This window comes from Chaetodon trifascialis, chromosome 9 (genome assembly GCF_039877785.1).
Source record: "Chaetodon trifascialis isolate fChaTrf1 chromosome 9, fChaTrf1.hap1, whole genome shotgun sequence".
In the NCBI taxonomy this organism is placed as follows: domain Eukaryota; kingdom Metazoa; phylum Chordata; class Actinopteri; order Chaetodontiformes; family Chaetodontidae; genus Chaetodon; species Chaetodon trifascialis.
Genome location: NC_092064.1, coordinates 17496791 through 17516444, shown reverse-complemented (window position 1 = coordinate 17516444; position 19654 = coordinate 17496791). Strand labels below are relative to the sequence as shown.

Sequence of the window (19654 nt, the reverse complement as noted above, 5' to 3'; positions counted from 1 at the left end):
CTTTCCTTTAAGTTCTTGTTGTGATGCATAGTAATGACAGTGATATAACATTTAACTGAATGACTCCATATCTAAGTCTTGGGCAACATGTGCAACCTTAATGGTTTATAATTGATTAACAGTTAAAGCACCAATGGTCTAACCTGTAGACTCCAACAGTTTCCTTTGAGGTGGCCTTGAGCTGTTTGAATCTGACAGTCAGTGGTAGCTCCATGGAGGCACGCCTGCAACAACAGCACGAAAAAGTGATGTTACGGTGACCATTTTCTCAGTTACAGTAAGATAAGACCATGCTTTATTGGTCCACAGGGGAGACATGCAGGTGTTGCAGCAGCACAATGAAATGTTTACTGTAAATATATAATGTGTGCGCTGTGACTGACCTGGCAGTCCTGAGCTGCCCTTCCTCATCATCTTCTTCTTGAGGCCTGTACTCAGGAGGCTGGCGGTGTTTTGATGCCAAGAAATTGAACATGTCAAATACAGATCTCCTGGAAGGCAAACAGACAGAAGATGGAGATCCAGAACAAAGACATTTGTGCCAAATTTGAAGAAATACCCTCAACGTTCCTGAGATATCACGTTCACAATGATGGGACAATGCGCAAGCATAACGCCTGTTATGGGCTGTTACCAGCACAGAGGCATAATATAAAGGAATTTGTACAGTGTGGTGATAGAAGCAGTTGTAATCAGTTGTCAGTTCTCTGGTTAACTACCTTATCTTTACACACAAGTGCATAACACCTTCATCTGGCGTGAAAAGTTTCACCGCTTCACATAAATACACAAAAACATTTATTTTATATCTGCCAGCCAGCTGTCCCTGCATCCAGGCCTTGTGATGGATGAACAGTCTTCTTATAAACCCCACAACCCAAGGTCCCACGGAAGTGTGTACTGCATTTGTGTGTGTGTGTGTGTGTAGGTCCTGTCCTAACCTGTGGTTGATCTCTGCACGAGCTGATCCGTGGGGGTTGATGGGAGGTTCATCGGTTTCCTCTGGTTTGTGGAAGCGGAAACGGTAGCTCCGACAGTGTCTGGAGCCGTAAAGCTGCTCCAGCAGGAAGACCACTGCCTCATGGACGACGCCCAGCATCCTCAATCCATTCACTCCTGGGAGGAGCAAAGAAACATGTCCGCCATGAATCATTTGCATTTTCCACCCAAAGGTCAAGATAAACATTATTCAACAGTTGACGGCCTGGAACACATTCAAAAATACAACATATCTATTCTTCTTTGTTGTTGTTTAGATGTAGTCAGAATGAGGCCTCACCTTCAAAAGAGAGCTCTTTGAGCCGAGCATTGGAGCGAGCTTCTTGCACCTTATCAGTCAGCGATTTCCAAGCCTCTGTAACAGGACAGTTAGGACAGGACAGCTCAGTATTTCGTGTAAACTGTACCTTCAATTTTTCACACACATCCACAGCACATGATCCAATTATTTTTTATCATCTACATGTGAATACATGTGTTGTACATATGAAAAGTGGGGCAAGTAATCTTCTATGAACACCATGTTACATGTTGTAAATCATTTATTAGTTCTGTCAAAGCACACTGAATGCTGTCAGGAAGTCTGGCACATTTTGTATGTACAGCGTAGCATATCAGAAACGTTTTCTCTCACCTTCGATGCTCTCACAGCGGATATGGAAGCCGTCCTCACTGCAGATTTCAAAGATGATGCCCTTCTTGGGTTTGCTATCCAAACCGATATCCCTGCTGTTGTCGTCCTGGTCGGGTGGTGAAGCCACCGGAAGAGACCCTGCTCCCCCAGTTGCAGCTGGTTTGTCTTTCCCCACTACTTTCCCTGGTACAACAGGACCTTGAGATGTCTTCTTTTTCCCAAGTACACTGGAAAAGATTTGAGGCAAGCGTTAGAACTCTTTCATATGGTCAGTATGAAAATGGACACCTAGCATGGATGACTCCATACCTCTTGTTGGTTGCCTTGTCTGTGGTCTTGCCTGTGTCCATGGGTTCAGGGGAGTTCAGCTCTTTGGAACTGCTTGCAAAGAAGATGAGAGAGGATCAAAACAGGACTATATATATGCAAAGTGCTTTTTGTGAACAATTGGTAGTCAAAGATTCAGTCAAGGTGAGATATTACATTTCCCTGTATCTGAACCAATCTTTAATTCGATGCACAGCAACTGTAAACATACTTCTGTGCTGATAATCTGTTTATTATGGGGAAGCATCTACAGAATAAAGAATACGCTCACAAGACTCGTTCTTATTATTCTGAATGTTGGATTCAATATGCATAACACAATTGAATTGAATTAGTTATTAGGATATGTATTCATGTGGAAGGGATTAAACTGAAAACACAATACTGGTAACATATCAAGCATCCAAAATAATAACTGTCTCACCTTGGGTTTGAGTGAGGGTGTCCTGCAGGGTTGCTGTGATGCTCCTCTGGCTGAGAGGTCTTGAGCTTCTTGCCGCTGGCTAAGTCTGTGCTCTGCCTGCTCCTCTTTGTTTTCTGTTTGCCTTTTTCTGATCCTGAAACTACAACTGCTGTGGTGGAGTTAGGCAGCCTCTGTTCTGATGATCTGGAAATGGGAGTTGTTCTACTGCTCTGGGAGTGTGCGGAGGTTTGGGTGAACAGTCCAACAACACGTCCTTTGGCAGGGCTTAGAGGGTTGGCTGGGCCGGGTGCTAAAGGAACAGTGGTGTTTTGACTGGAGTCCATAGTCTGGGCTCTGTTAACAGGTTGAGACTGATGCTGTAAGTGGACATTATTGCCTTCTGTCTCTCCTTGCTGGTTGACAGCCATGCTTATAGTCTGTTGGGAGGGCAGGACACAGATGCTGCTAGCTATTGATGTCTGCACTGAGGAGCTGAGCTGAGACATCAGAGGAGCTCCTGCTGACTGAAGAACCATTGGCTGATCTGACAGACCCAAGCCATGAGGACTGGCTTTAAACAAGAGGTTGCTGATTGGCCCTGTGATCTCAGCAGAGCTGAGGACAGGGGTGGAGAGGGAAACTGATCCTGGTGCAAGAAGGCCAGTAGCACCACTAGGGGGCACAGACACAACATTCAACACCGACTGACTGGGATTGAGACCAGATACTGTGCAGGGTAGAAGGTGAGTAGAGGAATCATGACCCAGGATACCAGGTTGGGCAGGACCAGGAATCCTCTGCTGAAGGAGAGCAGTGTGATCCAAGTACATAACCCCACCTGATTTTGGTCTCTTGATAATATTTGGGACCTTGCGCTGAGACGTGGAGAGGGTGCTTAACTCAACCAGACCACCAGGCTGGCCGGGGATGCTAGCAGTAATCTGAGGGGAAGACAAGTTGATGAGAGTCATATTGGGAGGGCCCACTTCAGATGGGGCCAGAGTAGGCTGGCTACGGGAACGGGCTAACTTTTTGCTTTTTCTAGGCTGAAGACGAGATATAGGCCTCTTTTTGCCGTGAGCAGAGGCGAGTACAGTCGGGGAAGAAGTCAGGGAGGAGGGACTGGACACTATGGCAACACTGGGACCAAGCTCGTGTGGTCGACCAGCCTCTGAGACCAGAATCTGGGACTGGTCGTGGGGCTGAGAGGGCAACCCAATGAGAAGACCTGAGGTGGTGCTGGGGATTCCCGTCTGGAAACCTGTCTGTGTGGCTCCTGTAAAGGTGTGAATCTGGGAAGGGTGAGGCATGGTGCCCAGGACTTTGCCACCAGCAGGAAATATTGGCTGGGCTGTGGATAAACCAGTATTTAACCCTGTGGTAAGTGTCATAGAGCTGAGTACCGCTTGAGAGCTAGTGTCCATCACTCCTGTGGCACTAATTTTCTGGGTGACACCATTAGGAACGGTCTGAAGAACGTAGAGAGGCTGGAACTGCTGATTGACCACAATGAGCTTGTCAGGGCCTGGTTTGATGACTGCTGGGCTGGAAACCTGAGCCTGAGATGGACCTGGGCCAGGGACTGGACTGGGACTGCTTGCAGCTGCAGCTGATGCCGGGAGGTACTTCTGAGGCAAGGAGGGAGAACTTGGCAAACCAGGGGTACCAGAACTCCGGGGAACATCCTGGTTACCTGGAGGTTCAACCACCTGGCCAATGGCAGGGCTGGGAATAAACTGCTCAGGAGTCATGTGACCCTCTGTGACCTGCGTGTCCCTGTTTCCCAAAGTTGTAGCATCGTGCTGATTCTCCGATGGTGGCACACCTGGTCCTGCTCTTTTCTTGTCTCCACTCTTGTCTCCACTGATTGCCTCTGGGTCAGAGGTCAAGCCCAGCATGGTGCGGTCTGAGGTATCAGAGATAAGACTCCCAGCAGTGTGGTTCTGACTGGTGCTGACAGTAGGGCTGCGTGTGGTCAGGACAGAGAGGTCAGAAGGCAACTCCAGAGGAAGATATGGCTCCTCTACAGATATGGAGCTATTCACACTAGTCTCCACTACACCTCCACTCTCCGCACTGGGCAGTGGCTGGGAAAAGTCATCAAACAGAATGTCTTTACGCCGGTTGACATCCACATAGCCCTCATCCAGGAGCAGCTCTGAGGAGGATGGCTCAGATTGCTGACCCAGAGCCTGCATTGACATGGAAGGTGTGTTGAGGACAAACTCCATGATGTCTGATGGCAAAATGTTACCACAGTCATCACTGTTGTTGTTGTCAGAATCTGATTTAAGCAGGTCTGTGCCGAGCGAAAGCTGGGCCTCGAGAGGATCCTGACTCTGACTCTGTGGCTGGGACTTGACCCCGCCTCCTAAAGGAAGACAGTTTTCTTTCTGGTTCTTTCTGCCTTCTCGCGTGTTGCCGCTCACTGCTCCAGCACTGTTGTCAGCCTCCTTGCTTGAGTCATGCGAGTCAGGTTTCTCTGTGTGCCTTTCTCTGCCCCTTCTCTTGGGAGTGCTCTTATGCGGGGTGGAAGAGGAGGTGGCTGTAGTGGTAGTGGTGCTGGTGGTGCAGATGCTGGTATCACTCTCTGAGCCATCATCAACGCCATCGAGCTGGCCAATGCGCTGCTTACCTAAAGTCCTGTTAAACAAAACAAAGACAATATGTTGGATTATTAGAGACAATAGAAAACAATCACAAATACATTTTAGACAATTATTTTAGCAAATTAAATAATAGTGTGTACTTACAAGGCACTCAGCATGTCCTCCTCAGCTTTTCCTTGAGCCCTCTGTTGTTGCTGCTCCTCGTCTTTTAGAAAGCGCTGAAGCTGGGATCCCCTTCCCAGACACTGGTCTATCCCTTCTATAGATGGCAGTCCCTCACCAGGATTAATTATTGTTCTGGTGAAGTTGTAGTAGTAAGGATCTTTACCCCTTTGTTTCATTCCGCTATCTTCATCCTCTCCACTGTCCCCTGATGACGAGGAGGTGCTCATATCATCTGCTCCATCCACTTGCCCCTCAGCTGACTTCTTGCGGCCACCAGTCCTCCTTTTAACCATGGCCCCGGCTCCATCCCCGCTGCCGTAGAAGGGCAAGTCCTCTTCACCATACGAGCGAACTCCATAGAAAGGTGTGAGGCCAAAAAACATGTTGGAACGCGCACGGGCACTGCGTCGAGGGTAGCGCCTCTTGGCCGACCCTGATCCGTCACTGTCATCCTCGTGGTGTTTATCATCCATACCTCTGTCGTTGTCATCTTCTGGGCCATCGCCCTCATCCTCAGTGCCTTGCGTGAGGAGGCTGCGGTGGTCTCGGAGCTCGCTGCGTGAGTGATCCTTGCACAAATCATCTTCCTCTGTCTGAGTCTGGGTATCAGATTCAGAGCTGTCACTGCTGCTGGCAGATGGTGAGGAGAAGAGAGCGGAGCGGGCACAACGACGGGACCCCTGGCCAGCAGGAGAGACGGTGGAGGTAGCAGTCGTGGGACAGGAGGAAGAAATACCACCAACAGTGCTGGTCCCATTCGGATCAGTCTTGATATCAGTCTTTAGAGGGGTTACAGTTGGGGGTTTAACTGATCTCTTTTTCTCTCTAGAAGACAATGGCAGCTGGTTAGTTGTTGGTTTGGTGTGAGACTGGGAAGAGGTCTTCACTCCTTTGTCTGGAGCTAAACCACCCTGCTGCAGCTGCTGTAAGTTGTCCAAACTGGAGCTGTTCTTCCTCTCAGGACAAGAGTAATTTTCTCTGCTCTTTGAGGATGATCTGTCCCCTGCCTGGTTCTCAAGCTTCTCCCCCTGAGCCTTCCCGTGGGCTTTGGTGCTGTTTCCAAGCACTGGAGCTTTGCTATTGCTGCTGTTGTGAGAGGTGGGGTTAGTAGCATGTGTGTTTGAGCTGCCAGCAGCTTTCGTATTATTGTTAAGAAGGGGAATTTTGTTGCTGCTGTTGCTGTTTTGGAGACTCTTCTCTCTTTCACGGTCTTTGGACACCTCTCTGCTGCCCGTCATCTTAACTTTGGGGTGTTTGTCTTTGGCAGCTGAGGCTGCAGCTGGGGAGGCCAGATGCGTGGACCCTCGCTTGACAATGTCATCTTCTGCTGGTGTCCTTGACGGCCACAGAGGCTTCATGGCTGCTGCTGTAGCTGGACCTGATGAGTAATCATTTGATTTCCGTGCATTGGACTTATGAAATGAAGACTGTGGGGAACCAGATTTCCCAATAACAGAGTCCTTGTGGAGTGAAGCTGGCATTAAGTTTCCAGTGCCACTACTACTCTCCTTCCCTGAGCTGGCCTTGTCCTTAGACTGCGTGATGTTCGAGGTGGGGGTGGACCGGTGACGAGGCAATAAACTCACAGAAACATCCTGGTCTTTGCCTCCATGCTTCCCTAGTTTGTCCGTCTGCTTGGTGCTGCCACTTCTCTGCTGACCTGTGAGAACAGCAGTGCCCACAGGAGGGGAGGACTGGCCTGAACCTGCAGGTGCCAGTCTGGGGTTCTTACTCTCACCTCCAGCCTGTTTGGACTGACTTCCAGGGTTACTCTCTTTCCCTGAGCCAGAGTCTTTGTTTTTCTCTGTGCTTCTATAATTGGAATCTCTAGAGGGAGGTCTACCCTTGTCAGAGTCTCTGCTCGACAGTCTGTCTTTACCTTGGCCTGAGTCTTTTCCTGTTTCCCTGCTATATTGTCTATGCTTTTCAGAGTCCCGTAGCCCTGCATCTCTACTGAGTGACCTAGCTTTTTCCATATCTTTATAACTGGGATCTCTAGAGGATTTACTCTTATCTGTTTCTCTGTTGCTTGACTCTCTGCTTGTCTGTCTCCCCTTCTCAGAGTCTCTGTTCACTTGTCTCCCCTTTTCTGAATCTCTTAACGGATCTCTACTGAGAGGTCTTCCCCTCTCAGATTCTTTCAGACCTGAGTCTTTACTCAATGGTCTCCTCTTTTCAGACTCTTTGGCTGGTGTGTCACTCTTGTCTGAGTCTTTTAGTCCAAGTTCCCTGGATGATCTAGTCTTGTCAGAATCCTTGCAAGCTTGGTCTTGACTTGACACTCTCCCCTTGTCTGCATCTCTCAACCCTTGGTCTCTGGATGCTTGCTGTCTGTTTCTGTCTGTGGAGAACGGTCTACCTCTCTCATCATCTCTCTGGATTGGACTCTTTACGGAGTCTTTGCTGAGGTGTTTGGCCTTTTCTGGGTCTCTGGCAGGGGAGGGGATGAGGGGAGGGGGTGAGGTAAGGGGTCGTGACAAAATCTGAGGTGGGGAGGTCACACCTCTCTGTCTGTTCAGCTGGTGGGGAGGAGGAGAGAGACAAGGGGAGCTGTGGCGACGTGAGTCAATATTGCGCATGCTGGGGTTCACCAGGGAGTCTCCTACTGTCACAATCTCATGGCTTTGGGGCTGAGAGGCACCTCCTACAACACAAAATAAATGGAAATTGAAAAGGAGACCAGACTGAAAACAGTGGAGATGAATTTCTACACAGAAATGTCAAAATAAACCATGTTCCATCGAAAAATGCTGAGTTCAAAAAAGGAATGTATATTTGTACCTGGAGTGGGAATGGGCCTGGGGCCGAGTGAGCGCTGACATGGGGGGTAACTGGGGTGTCGGTTCCGAGTGTAAACCCTGAGCTTGGGGGTATTGGCAGGGGAAAGGGTGTCAGAGCGCCTTGGGGATTCAAATGGATCAGGAAAGTCTAGATATTAAAAAACAAAGGGAGAAATTGACACGAAAACAATTTTTACGGTACACACTGTAACACATTGAAACCTGAACTGTGTAAAGTCACCGTAGTCTGTAGGTTACCTGTTATGGGAGATGGGCTGTGTGCTATCGTGCGATTCTCCTCAGGAGCCATCATGTTTTTTAGGTCAGACTCCACCACTGGAGGGTGACAGACTAGGATCCTACAGGTATACACACAGCGCTTTCGAGCATCTAAAGTACTCCAATACACCCTTGAACACCTGGAGAGGAGAGAATTTATTTAGTTTGACTCGATTAACTTTCCTCCAGCAGTTAGCTGTACTTTAGTTGAAGAGAGAATGGTAATGGTGCTACTTAAAATAGCAAGATAAATGAAGAAAAGGGAAAAAAAACAAACTTACTGGTATCCTACAGGGAAGAGTTTGCGTTTGCAGTCTGAGAGTTCAGTCAGTATCCCCAAACAATCAATGGTCATGGAGCCTGCAATGATGGAGTTAAATTAGCATTCAAGAGACACTCAGAAATGGACGATGATCCACCAACATTCACCAGCAATTGACCTACCTATCATCATGTGGACATTTTCAGGCTCCAGTCCTGCCAGCCACTTCCTCCTGAGACTTATGCCCTCCAGGTCCACCAGGATCCTGCGGGTCACCTCAAACCCAGACACCACCTAGAGAAAAAAAAAAACAAAAACATAGGAATGTTGAAGACAAAGAACATCAAGTCAGTTCTTAGCCGATTCATCTGTAAGAAAGACATATATATATATATATATATATATACACACACACACACACACACACACACACACACACACACACACACACACACATTTACATATACCTATATCTATCTATATCTATATCTATATATGTATGCATATGTATATATATAGTAAATAATGAGATTTTCTTACTTCTCCCTTGATGAGGTCCCTGTGCTTTGGACAGTAGACTTTCTTGTCCTCTAGGAAGACGCAGTGGCACTGGCGGGCGCACATGAAGTGGTAGTTACTGGTGCAAGAGGTGAGGCAGCAGCCAACTGTGGCCCCTGGCTTTTGACACTTCTCACAGCGCTGAATACAAAGCACAACAGGCTGTAAATTTCTATCCCTTGAATGCACACTGAAAACACAGTGGGAACTTGTGATGGAGAAAGTGCCTTACCAGCTGTTTTCCCCTGAGAACAGCCATGTGAACATTCTTCAGAGAGCCGTCATCATCTTCGAACACCTCAGCAGACCACAGGGCGCAGTTCACATGGGTCCACTCATTTTGACCGATGTACAACAGCCTGCCTCCCTCCTGAAAACAAACAGGCATGTTACAAATGACACAAAGACATTCTTATGTGGGTGAAAGGGAGTCCAAGCAGATTTCTGACTCACATTAGTGTTTTCATCTCCATACTTCAGACACAGAACACATTGCCTGTTATCACTAACGCCTGGTGGGGGAGGGAGCTCTGGGCTGTCTTCTCGATCTGAAAAGAAGACGCCATCACACAAAGTGACACAACGGACAAAAACAGCTGCATTTAGGTATGTGTATATATATTTGCTTACCAGGTAGGAGTGGGGGTGGTGGGGGCAGAGATGGAGGGAGAGGAGGAGGGGAAGCTGGAGAATCTGGTTCACCAGGGGTCTTGGGACGTGGAGCTGGGATGATCTTTTTCATAAGGTGGGGGTGCTCAGCACGGGAAAGCTCCTGCCTCTCCTGCCACTGGGCGTAGTTATGGTCCAAAGATGGAGGCAGCACGGCATTTGGGAGGAGCCCACTGCTAGAGAACAACAGCATACAGAGACAGGCGCTCTTAACTGATAGCATATTGGTACTAAAAATGATTGGGTAAAATTAGAAGTTGTGATTGCTTGATTGCCAAAGCCCTGGTGTACACAACAGAGCAATCCAAAGAGAACTTCAAAAAAACAACATGCGTAATTATGTGGGTTTACATCTTCAGTGAAGCCAAAGGACCAGAAAAAGACTCTAAAAACACAATTCCGGTTTTAGTATGTGTGGTAGGGATTGTTTTTACATCAAAACAACACTCATAAACACTCACTCACGGTGTTATGCACCACCAAGGCAGCTTCTGCGGCTTGGAGTGGGGTTTTCCCCAAATAAAGACTGTGATTATTGAGCTCAATGAGGTGGGATTTTGAAGTAAAGGAATGTTACCTATTTTGCACAATAAGTTGTAACGAGATTAGAATATTGCTTTTGTGTAGTCTTACTGAACTAAACTTAAAAATCAAATGCCACTGGGCCACCTGCTCTACTGTAAGATATTTAAAAGGCTCTCGTAAGCATACATGTGACGTTTAGATTTTCATGACAGACTCGAGGTGATGCAGTAATTAGAATCTCAAAAATGTCTTAATCAATATAAATATGCTGTTTTCCTCAAAAAGACTGTGTGATGTTGCTTTTTCAGTGTTTTTAAGAGTGAGAAAGGGTGTTTAATCCCACAACACTACCGTAAGATTATATGCACTGCTATGAGCATCTCAACATTTCTTCCAAAGAAGATACAAAAATTCCTCTCAGTATGTGAGCAGTGACACCAGTAATAAATAATCACATCCAAGGAGCTTTGCCAAGTTAAGTTTTGCCAAGTCAAGCAAGGCTGAGTAACTAGGGTGATGTAAAGTCTCATATTTAATATGCCAGCACAGGCACTGCACAGGCATTGAACCAATGATGGCCACAGCATCCACTGAATGGATCGTTGGTTTCCTGGACTGGAGCACTGATACATATCGCAACAGACCAAACTGACATGTAAACCACAATTTGACCACAAACATCTATCAAAGAGCCTTCAAGTGAAATGTGACACTGTTAACGGTTAGCCTCCCACAATGCCTGGAGGATAGGCAGAATAAATGGTCGGGGAAAGCTGAGAGCTAAATAAAAGTGAGGGAGTTAGTGAATGAGTGAGGGAGAGTGGATGAGTGCGCCTTCCAATATGCTCAGCGGTAAAACCACAGCATTTCATCTCAAGTGAAAGGCTGAGAAACAAAAGTGCCTATGAGCTTCAAGCTGTTCCTTCAAATAATGTCAAATGACAAGTCTGTCATCTCAGTACACAGCAGCATGATTCAATATGATAATCATTTCTTTATCAATTAAGGATGCAAGACATATGTTAGGCTAACACATTTTCGACAGACAATGGGAAATTTATATTATTATGTATTATTGCGATATTATTGTTAAGAATCATAGCTGATATAGAGCCAATAGAACACAGCCAAATTTCTTTTATTGACTTAACAAGAACTTCTTTTTAAGACCCAAGAAGCCAAGAGAAGCAGGCAATTATTAGTTATTGGTATCAGCTGAAAACACATGCATCGTGCACCCCTATTATTCATTGCTGATGTAAAGGCATGTGCTCTAATCAATATCTGCTGTAACTGCTCACACGCTTAGGCAAGCTGAACTAACTACAGATAAGGGGACTTGGTTTCATTGATCCTTTATTCTTCAGTCAATAAAGACAGCCCGCAAACATAGAGATGCTGACTATTTGTTCATAATCACATCAATCAGTGATATTGCAGTTGCATATGGGCCTCCAATCATCTATTATCCTCTAACATTTACCACTAAGCTGTCCATTGGGCTCATTAAATGAAACTGTGGAATCAATTTCATTACTGCAGCTTTAAATCCTGACTGGGACTTTCAATCACAGTCATTTTCCTGAGATAAGACATGTTGAAAGAAAACCCCTTCATTGATCTAGTCTTCTCAGTCACTCATTTCTGAAGTTGTTAAAAGACTCTGTTTCGGTGTTTGCTGTCATGGCCAAGAAAACCTTTTAGTTGCGATTTCCAAAAACTGAACATCGCACAACTTAACCGCTGAAGTTATATAACATGACTATCATATGAAATCCTGATCTGGGCCCTTGGCTGTTACTTGCACTAATTTTACTCAGAGGTTGCTGGTACAGTCAGCCCAGACTCTTTAGATGATGTTACAGTTTCTCCCAGAAAAAACACATTTTACTCCACATTTCAATCATTATAGGCTCTCAGTTCTTAAAAACTGCAGTTCTTTTCCAAGCTCTTTGGACAGGGTCACATTACAGGAGTATTACATTTTGAATTTCTATTCTCTGTAATTCCAAACATAACTCGCACTACAAGTTTAAAAAAATAATGGCACATCACACACTTTACAACACTATTAAGACTGTGAGCGCTGCCTGCTAGGTGGCATTGCTTAGCTCTCAGACTTTGTCCATATTAGTTTGAGCTTTCATTTTAACTTCTTGTCCAGTACTTTGGCATGATTTTATGGCTGTACTTTCAAACCTTTCAAATTAAAACAAAACTGCTGCAGTAAGTACATAAATCTACTTAATTTTCAAAAACATTTTCAAATAATTACATCATAGCGCTGCAAAAGTCATCTAGAACAAGCTTTTAAAGAAAAATGATGGCTTACATAACTGTAATGAGTTACTCAGAACAGTTGGATACTGTACACTGAACACTATGTAATCAGTACAACCTCTTGTATTGACTCGGGACCGATAGACACTCACTTGGCAGAGACATTTTGCCTTTCCCAGAACCTGGACTCTTTCACTTTGAACCAGGGGAAGATTCGATCCATTTGCTGAAACAGAAAAAATTCGATGAAGTTTTGCACATCAGCCTTTTAAAGCACTTGCACAGACCTGCATTTGGGTCAAGATGGTGGTTACTGATACTGCAGCTCAACAGAGGGACTCTAGCGTGAGGTCACCATTACGGTGGCCGACAAGGGCAAACGCGCCGCAAACGGCAAAACGCTGCACACACAGGAATGATGCAAAGCCAAAAACACACAAACACATAAAACAAATGCAACAGAAAAACGCTGCAAGAGAAAAATGCTGCAATCACAGAAACGAAGCAGAAGCAAAAACTTACAATCACACACAACAAATGCGAAAGAAAAATGCTGCAAATATCAAAACACACACAACCCCAAAACAACTGCAAGAGAAACGCTGCAAATTCACTCCACAAAACGGAAGTGCACCAGGCCACTAGGGGGACTCGACCTGAGGGGTGGACCAGTCCTGTAGGACCAGACCATAGAGATATAAAAAGTAGACACCGCATCGACCGCTACTGCCTATCGGCGCTGACGAGCCGTGGGGCAGCTATCTTGGACCGGTCACCCGCTCCACTCAGTGCTGTTTGACAGGCGCAAAGAAGTGTCAGCGCATTTAATCCATCTTAACTCTCTGAATACTAAACTGATTTTCTGACTAATATTTCTATATAAAACATAACAATAGATAGAAGTTATATCCATCCATCCATTATCTATACCGCCTATCCCTTTCGGGGTTGCGGGGGGCTGGAGCCTATCCCAGCTACAATGGGCGAGAGGCGGGGTACACCCTGAACCGGTTGCCAGCCGATTGCAGGGCCACATTCAAGGACAAACAAACATTCACACTCACACTCACACTCACACCTACGGACAATTTAGAGTCATCAATTAACCTAATGAGCATGTTTTTGGTCTGTGGGAGGAAGCCGGAGTACCCGGAGAGAACCCACGCATGCACGGGAAGAACATGCAAACTTCACACAGAAAGGCCCCGCCTGACCCGGGGATCGAACCGGCAACCTTCTTGCTGTGAGGCACGCGCACTACCTGCTGCGCCACCGTGCAGCCAGATAGAAGTTATATATCAGAGAAAATGAAAATATATATAAATCCTATATATAGTATCAATAGCACTCATATATAGATATATAATAGATAAGTTATATATCAGATATAGTTATATATCAGCGTGTGTGTGTGTATGTATAATGTGTGTGTTTAAAGTGTTTGCAAAATACCTGTCTACAGTCTAGGCTACATCAGAATATTCTATTACTGTTAATCCCATATGAATATTAAAATACGCCGAACCATTTGTCCTGTATTTGCAGCATTTTTCTTTCGCATTTGTTTTGTGTGTTTGTAAGTTTTTGCTTCTGCTTCGTTTCTGTGATTGCAGCATTTTTCTCTTGCAGCGTTTTTCTGTTGCATTTGTTTTATGTGTTTGTGTGTTTTTGGCTTTGCGTCATTCCTGTGTTTGCAGCGTTTTGCCGTTTGCAATGCGTTTGCCCTTGTCGGCCACCGTACACCATGCACTGACCAAGACACTTAACCTACTATGTGCCTGCTACATGGGAATCCCAATCAGAGGATGAAGAAAATATGTATCTGTGAGCTTGTGTGTAAATCTGTGTGTGTCTGAAAACATGTGGCATCACATAAATTGATAAACAACAGATAAACTGCCTGATATGAGCCCAATGTGTACAACTGGTGGTACTGAGAACCAATAAATCTGATGTAAATCTGATCCACAGAGCAGATTTGAGGTTCTTACCCGAATGAAGAAAGACTTGACCATGCTGTTGGCTTTCCTGCTCTCAGGCTGGCCGCCGTCACTGTTGATGGCGGTCTGAATGATTCGAACAATGTCATCACTGAATTCCAGCTGGGAAAGAAATGATGAACAGACACACACATGCAAAGTAATTGTTAAAACAGTGACATGCTGATGAACATTAGTGGAAAGGTCATTATAATAGCTGTCCATGTTGATTTACCATTACACAGCACAGGCCTGACCATGGATTCAAGAGACGAGGACACGTACACACAATATGGAACTCAATAACAAATGATCCTTTTCCATGCATATGGCTTTGCAGCAGCTTCTGATGGCATCTTAATCAACCCTCACTATTCAGGCCCTGCACCAAATCGTTCAGCAGACTCTCTCATGTTCAGAAAACGTTACCCATGGTTAGCTTTGATCCTTTTCATCCTCTAACAAAAGTACAGTAAAAACAGACACACATTAACTCCTTTTCGGTAAAAACAGCAGAGACGCTGCCTGAACAACAACATTCTTACCACAGACTTGTAGCGGCCTTGATCCATCTTTTTCTCAATGGACTCCAGGTCTGGAGGGGAGTCACTGGGAGGTGTTGGGGTGACTTCTGTCAGGACTGGAGGATCTGGGCCCTCCGGGGAACGTCGGGATGGAAGACTCTCCTCTGTTTCTGGATTCAGCTCTGGAGGCTTCACCGCCTGCTCGAAACCAAAGAGTTACAGACTGACTTAAGCTGAGGTTCGTACTAATGAGCGCAGCACCATAATGAAATGAATGAATGAAATGAAAATCAAATTATACTATCATTTCAAACTTTAACGATAATCACGTTTCAACTCTACATCTGGCAAAGAGTGACAGCAACTTGTACTGAAACCGCAGAAGAAGCAGCAGCGCGTGCATCTAACCTGTCTATAGCGTAACAGGTGTGAGGATGTGCGTGAGTTGAGCAGTGCAGTGAGGACGTGGCGAACGCAGCCCTGAAGCTCCCTCTCCAGCGCCGTCCTCCACTCGGCTGGATGGCGTTCGGTACATTTGGTACACGTGTAGGCAACGCTCTCTGGCAGCTTTGATAGCAGCTCGTACATTTCATCTGGATGACAGGCGAGAGATGACAGGTCATTATTGCTCCCATTATTAGGTTTATCGTCTTTCAGCCTCTCATCAACATGACAGAACTCACAGGGCACGCCTGTCAGTCAGCTGCACAGACACTGACAACTGACAAGACAAATGCAACAAGTGCTGCTGGATAAATGCTAAATACAGTGTTCCACTTGTGAAGAACATGCAGTAACTTTGTACTTTAATATGATCTTCTACTTTGCATTTTGGAGGGCCTACAGACCTGTCAGATTCTCACACTTGGCGTGAACCCAGTGGTTGCAACGGCCACACTCCATCATCTTGCTGTCGTAGTCATCATCATCATAGCACTTATCACAAAGTGGGCAGAAGTTTCCTGAGAAAAAACATGGTAACAGGTACAGTGAGTTTAGACACAAAGAACACCACACACCACTGACTCCTTAACAGTGAACAGCACTTTGGGCTCCACATGCTTGTCACTTACCTTTAGCAAAGAGTTTGGCACAGTCATGACACATGGAGAAGTCATGTGACCACTTGGCATCCCAGGACTTCCCAGGTTTAGTGGCTCCACAACTCTTACAGCGCACACACTTGGTGCAAACCTGAAAAGAAGTAACACATAAAACAAGGTGGTGACTACAAGGCAGAAACTCGCAAGCAGTTGTGTGAAGAGTAGGAATGGTGTGAAAGTGAGTAAAATGTTTTCATAGACACGGCCTGCGAGGGGGTCCCAGGAATGTAAGTAGTACAATCGTGAGAAGCAGGACAAAGGTGTGAACAAAAGGAGAGGTCAGAGAAAAAATGTGTGAGCATAATGCTAAAGTTTGTTCAGGCACTGGTGAAAGTGTTACAGTTACATAAAGAGGGTGAGATGGTGGAGAGGAGTCTAAAGGAAGAGTTGTGTGCTTCCATACCCAGACTCTCTTCTTCTTGGTGGGTCTGGTAGGGTGGTTGGGACCCAGGCACTCCGGGTGATAGCTGTTACGGCACTTATCGCACTCTAGCAGCTGCTGCTACAGCAACAGAGGCCAAAAGTGAGATTAGATCATTTAAATACCAAACGAGGCAACATTTAGTTTTTGATGGCCAACATACAACACAGTTCTGTTCAGCAAATTAGATAGAAATATGTCAGCTGTAGTGGTAGCCTCTAGTGCTGTTCGAGATGAATGAATGAAAGATGCAACATCACAGTGTTTTTATCAATGCATTTACGATTTTATGCAGAGATTTAACTACAGTGCTCCCCCAGTTTATCGAGGGGAAAATTCATAGCGGGCTTCGTGGGTGGATGAACATCATTATCAAAAGCATTATGATACAGCGATACTGTGAGCTGTATAGAGCGGTGCTTGGCAGGGTTTGGAGACAGTCACTGAAGTGGCAACTGCAAGTTTTTCTTGTGGTTTTGAGTCAATGTGAGTAGCTTTACAACACACATTTTATCTCCATTTGCAAACCAAACCACACAAGAACACTAAAAATTAAAAGCCATGGATGTAGCAACTGTTCTGTGAATGTTCCACTCTTATTTGTCTGCCAATGAGAAACTGTTAATGTCGAAGGTGCATTAAAGGCACACTAAGGAGGTTTTGACCACTAGTAGTGCTATGGTGCAGAATTTTTTTTAAACAACGGTCTGCAGCTTGTTTGTTGGAGGTGCATCTGCATGCAGGTGATGTGATGTACATTTCTGTTTCAAACTATTCCACTGAGCTACAGATGACAGTAACGTGCCAAGAAACGCAGCAATGCACCAGCAAAGGCAGGAGAGAAGACGGCTAGCAAGCAAACAAGGATGTAAATGATGCTTGTATCAAACGCTAGCAAATGTTTTTTGAGGAAGGAAATTCTCTCAATGTGTTTGCTGGACCTCAAGGATACAGAAATGTGTGAAAATGTTTGGTGAGCAATACTGACTGTAAAAGAAACTTCACTGATTTACAAGAAAACCCCACAGGGCACTTTTTAAGTAGGATTTCAGATTGTGTGAGATATGATGTATCAGAATCAGTCTGAAATTCCACTAGCCTCACTAGGAGCTGAGATTTCAGGCTCTCAATGCCATGTCCTATTGTGGAATCAGAGAATGAACAGAGGCCCGCTGCTGCTGCTGCTGGGACAGTTCTTTAGTCACGGATAAAACTGATTTTTTTCTAGTTGCAAGAAAACTATTTTTTTAGCCTTCAGATCATCTGCTCCCTGGTTTTTAATGACCAATAACCACCAAATCTATAAAACGTTTTAACATATGCCAACAGGTCAAAAAAATCCAACAGGCCTTGGATTGTGTTGCAAAGACCAAATATGTTTATACAGAATTCTAAAGTGACAACCAAACAAGGCTCACACCATGCGCATTTCACACAGGTCTTGACTTCAATAATACAATCATGGCAGGAATCCAAGAAGCTGATTAAGTGCTGTCTGCTGGCAAGGCTAGCAAGCTTCTTTCTAGTGAAGATACACACTGTCACTCTGCACTAAGCTTCTTTTGTGCACAGCTTTAAAATGAACAGAACTGTACTGAATGGCTTACTTTAGTTTTCTGGTGCTGGCGTCCACAGGCTTGGCAGAATCTGCATCGTCGACAACACCAATTTTCAAACTGCTCCTGGAGAGGGCGCTCGGATTCCCCGAGGCAAAAGAGATGGAACGGTTCACAGCATACCTGGCAGAAGACAAACTGTAGGCAGAGAGAAACAAACCATAAAGGAAGACAGAGACTGTTAGAATAAAAAAATCTTGAATCAAAAAGCAAATGCTTTCAAGACGATGACCGTTTCTTTACCTCAACATTTCCACTGCTTGCACATAAGAAGCAGAGCACCCTGGGCGTGACAGGCACAGAGGTGAGCAGGCTGAGGCCACCAGCCTCCCACACCTTCTCAACATCATGGTCCCTCTTGAAATCCACTCTGATACGATGCACTCCGTCGCAGGGAGCTCTGGACTTCGTCTGGCCCCTAGTCGAGGGAGTGCTCAGCCAGTTTAAAGTACTGCTGCTGGGGGGTTTAGCGGTCAGTGGCTTCTCGTGTTCATCGAGCAAGAGGAGAGTGACAGAGGAGGGTCAATATCAGAAATGGAACCTGATCCATGCAGAGAGAATCTAAAGTTTCAGTCACCACTTACCTTGTCTTTTGGTCTCTGTTTAGGAGATGGAGGAACGGAGCGAGAAGTTGGCTTCTTCAACTGTTTTGAATCACCTGTGAAAAACAGAGAGGCCATAACATACAAGTAAGAATGGTGTGAAGTGTAAACTACCGTATATATTTATCAGCACTTTAATAAAGGACAAAAAAGTGTAACCATTTTTTTTACCTGTATCTGAAACTGTTGTTGCACTCTGCTGTTGCGATGAGTGCTGCTGGGGCTTCTTCTTGGGCTCGCTCAGAGGAATCTTGGGCGAAGCATCTTTTTTTGAAGGCGCCTGACTCGTAAGAGGCCGTTGCTGCTGTTGTGACGGTTGATGAGACTGCGCACACTGAGAGGGGGAATTCTGGGCTGAAGATGACGGAGAGGAAGATGACGAGGATGAAGAAGATGATGAAGTGGAAGAGGAGGATGACGAGGAGGAGGAGGATGATGGTGCAGACTGCTGTGGTTTGTGTCCCTTCTTACTGGTCACACTGCTTGTGACGGAGAGCTGTTTGGTGTCTGGTGTCAAGACTGGAGACTGACTCTGGGCTGTGACTGTGCTGGGGGCCTGAGGGGGTTCGACCGGGGCAGGAGAAGATGCAAGGGCCGGAGATGATTGCTTTGACGATGCCTGCTGTCTTGACTTCTCCTCTCCCAGCTTGAGTGGAGGAGTTTCACTCTTCTTTCGGGGGGGCTCCTCCTTTGGTGCTGCAGGAGTGGGTTTGGGGCCCGACTCTGAGATAGGTCCTTTTACCGGATTGAGACCCTCCCTCTTCTCAGACAACTTGTTCTTTTTCTTGTCTTTCTTGCCTTTGCCTTGCTTCTGAAGAAACATCTTTGAGGGCATCCACTGCAAGTTCTGACACTTCCTCATCCTGTAGACATCGACACAAAATTCAACCTTTAGTTTCATAAAAATTCCATCAAAAAT

The 19654-nt window shown here is 45.6% G+C and overlaps 1 protein-coding gene across 7 annotated transcripts in view; it reads right to left on the bottom strand.

Annotated features, from left to right (window-relative positions):
• The window catches only part of kmt2a (lysine (K)-specific methyltransferase 2A), a 39738-nt gene that overhangs the window by 5108 nt on the left and 14976 nt on the right, over positions 1-19654 (bottom strand). For 3 of the 7 annotated variants that reach the window (XM_070971125.1, XM_070971122.1, XM_070971127.1), the window contains 27 exons: positions 18907-19598; positions 18718-18791; positions 18377-18613; positions 18125-18271; positions 16500-16598; positions 16067-16187; positions 15842-15955; positions 15402-15586; positions 15015-15191; positions 14482-14592; positions 12643-12716; positions 9647-9861; positions 9470-9564; positions 9249-9386; positions 8999-9157; positions 8641-8752; positions 8478-8556; positions 8176-8336; positions 7919-8065; positions 5117-7781; positions 2385-5006; positions 1943-2014; positions 1634-1860; positions 1280-1354; positions 942-1116; positions 384-491; positions 144-224 (listed from right to left, as the gene is read on the bottom strand). In XM_070971125.1, coding sequence (XP_070827226.1) covers positions 144-224; positions 384-491; positions 942-1116; positions 1280-1354; positions 1634-1860; positions 1943-2014; positions 2385-5006; positions 5117-7781; positions 7919-8065; positions 8176-8336; positions 8478-8556; positions 8641-8752; positions 8999-9157; positions 9249-9386; positions 9470-9564; positions 9647-9861; positions 12643-12716; positions 14482-14592; positions 15015-15191; positions 15402-15586; positions 15842-15955; positions 16067-16187; positions 16500-16598; positions 18125-18271; positions 18377-18613; positions 18718-18791; positions 18907-19598 — 9162 coding nt within the window. The remainder of the gene's footprint in view (positions 1-143; positions 225-383; positions 492-941; positions 1117-1279; positions 1355-1633; positions 1861-1942; positions 2015-2384; positions 5007-5116; positions 7782-7918; positions 8066-8175; positions 8337-8477; positions 8557-8640; positions 8753-8998; positions 9158-9248; positions 9387-9469; positions 9565-9646; positions 9862-12642; positions 12717-14481; positions 14593-15014; positions 15192-15401; positions 15587-15841; positions 15956-16066; positions 16188-16499; positions 16599-18124; positions 18272-18376; positions 18614-18717; positions 18792-18906; positions 19599-19654) is intronic. The other 4 variants (XM_070971128.1, XM_070971124.1, XM_070971123.1 and 1 more) reach the window with 3 other exon arrangements.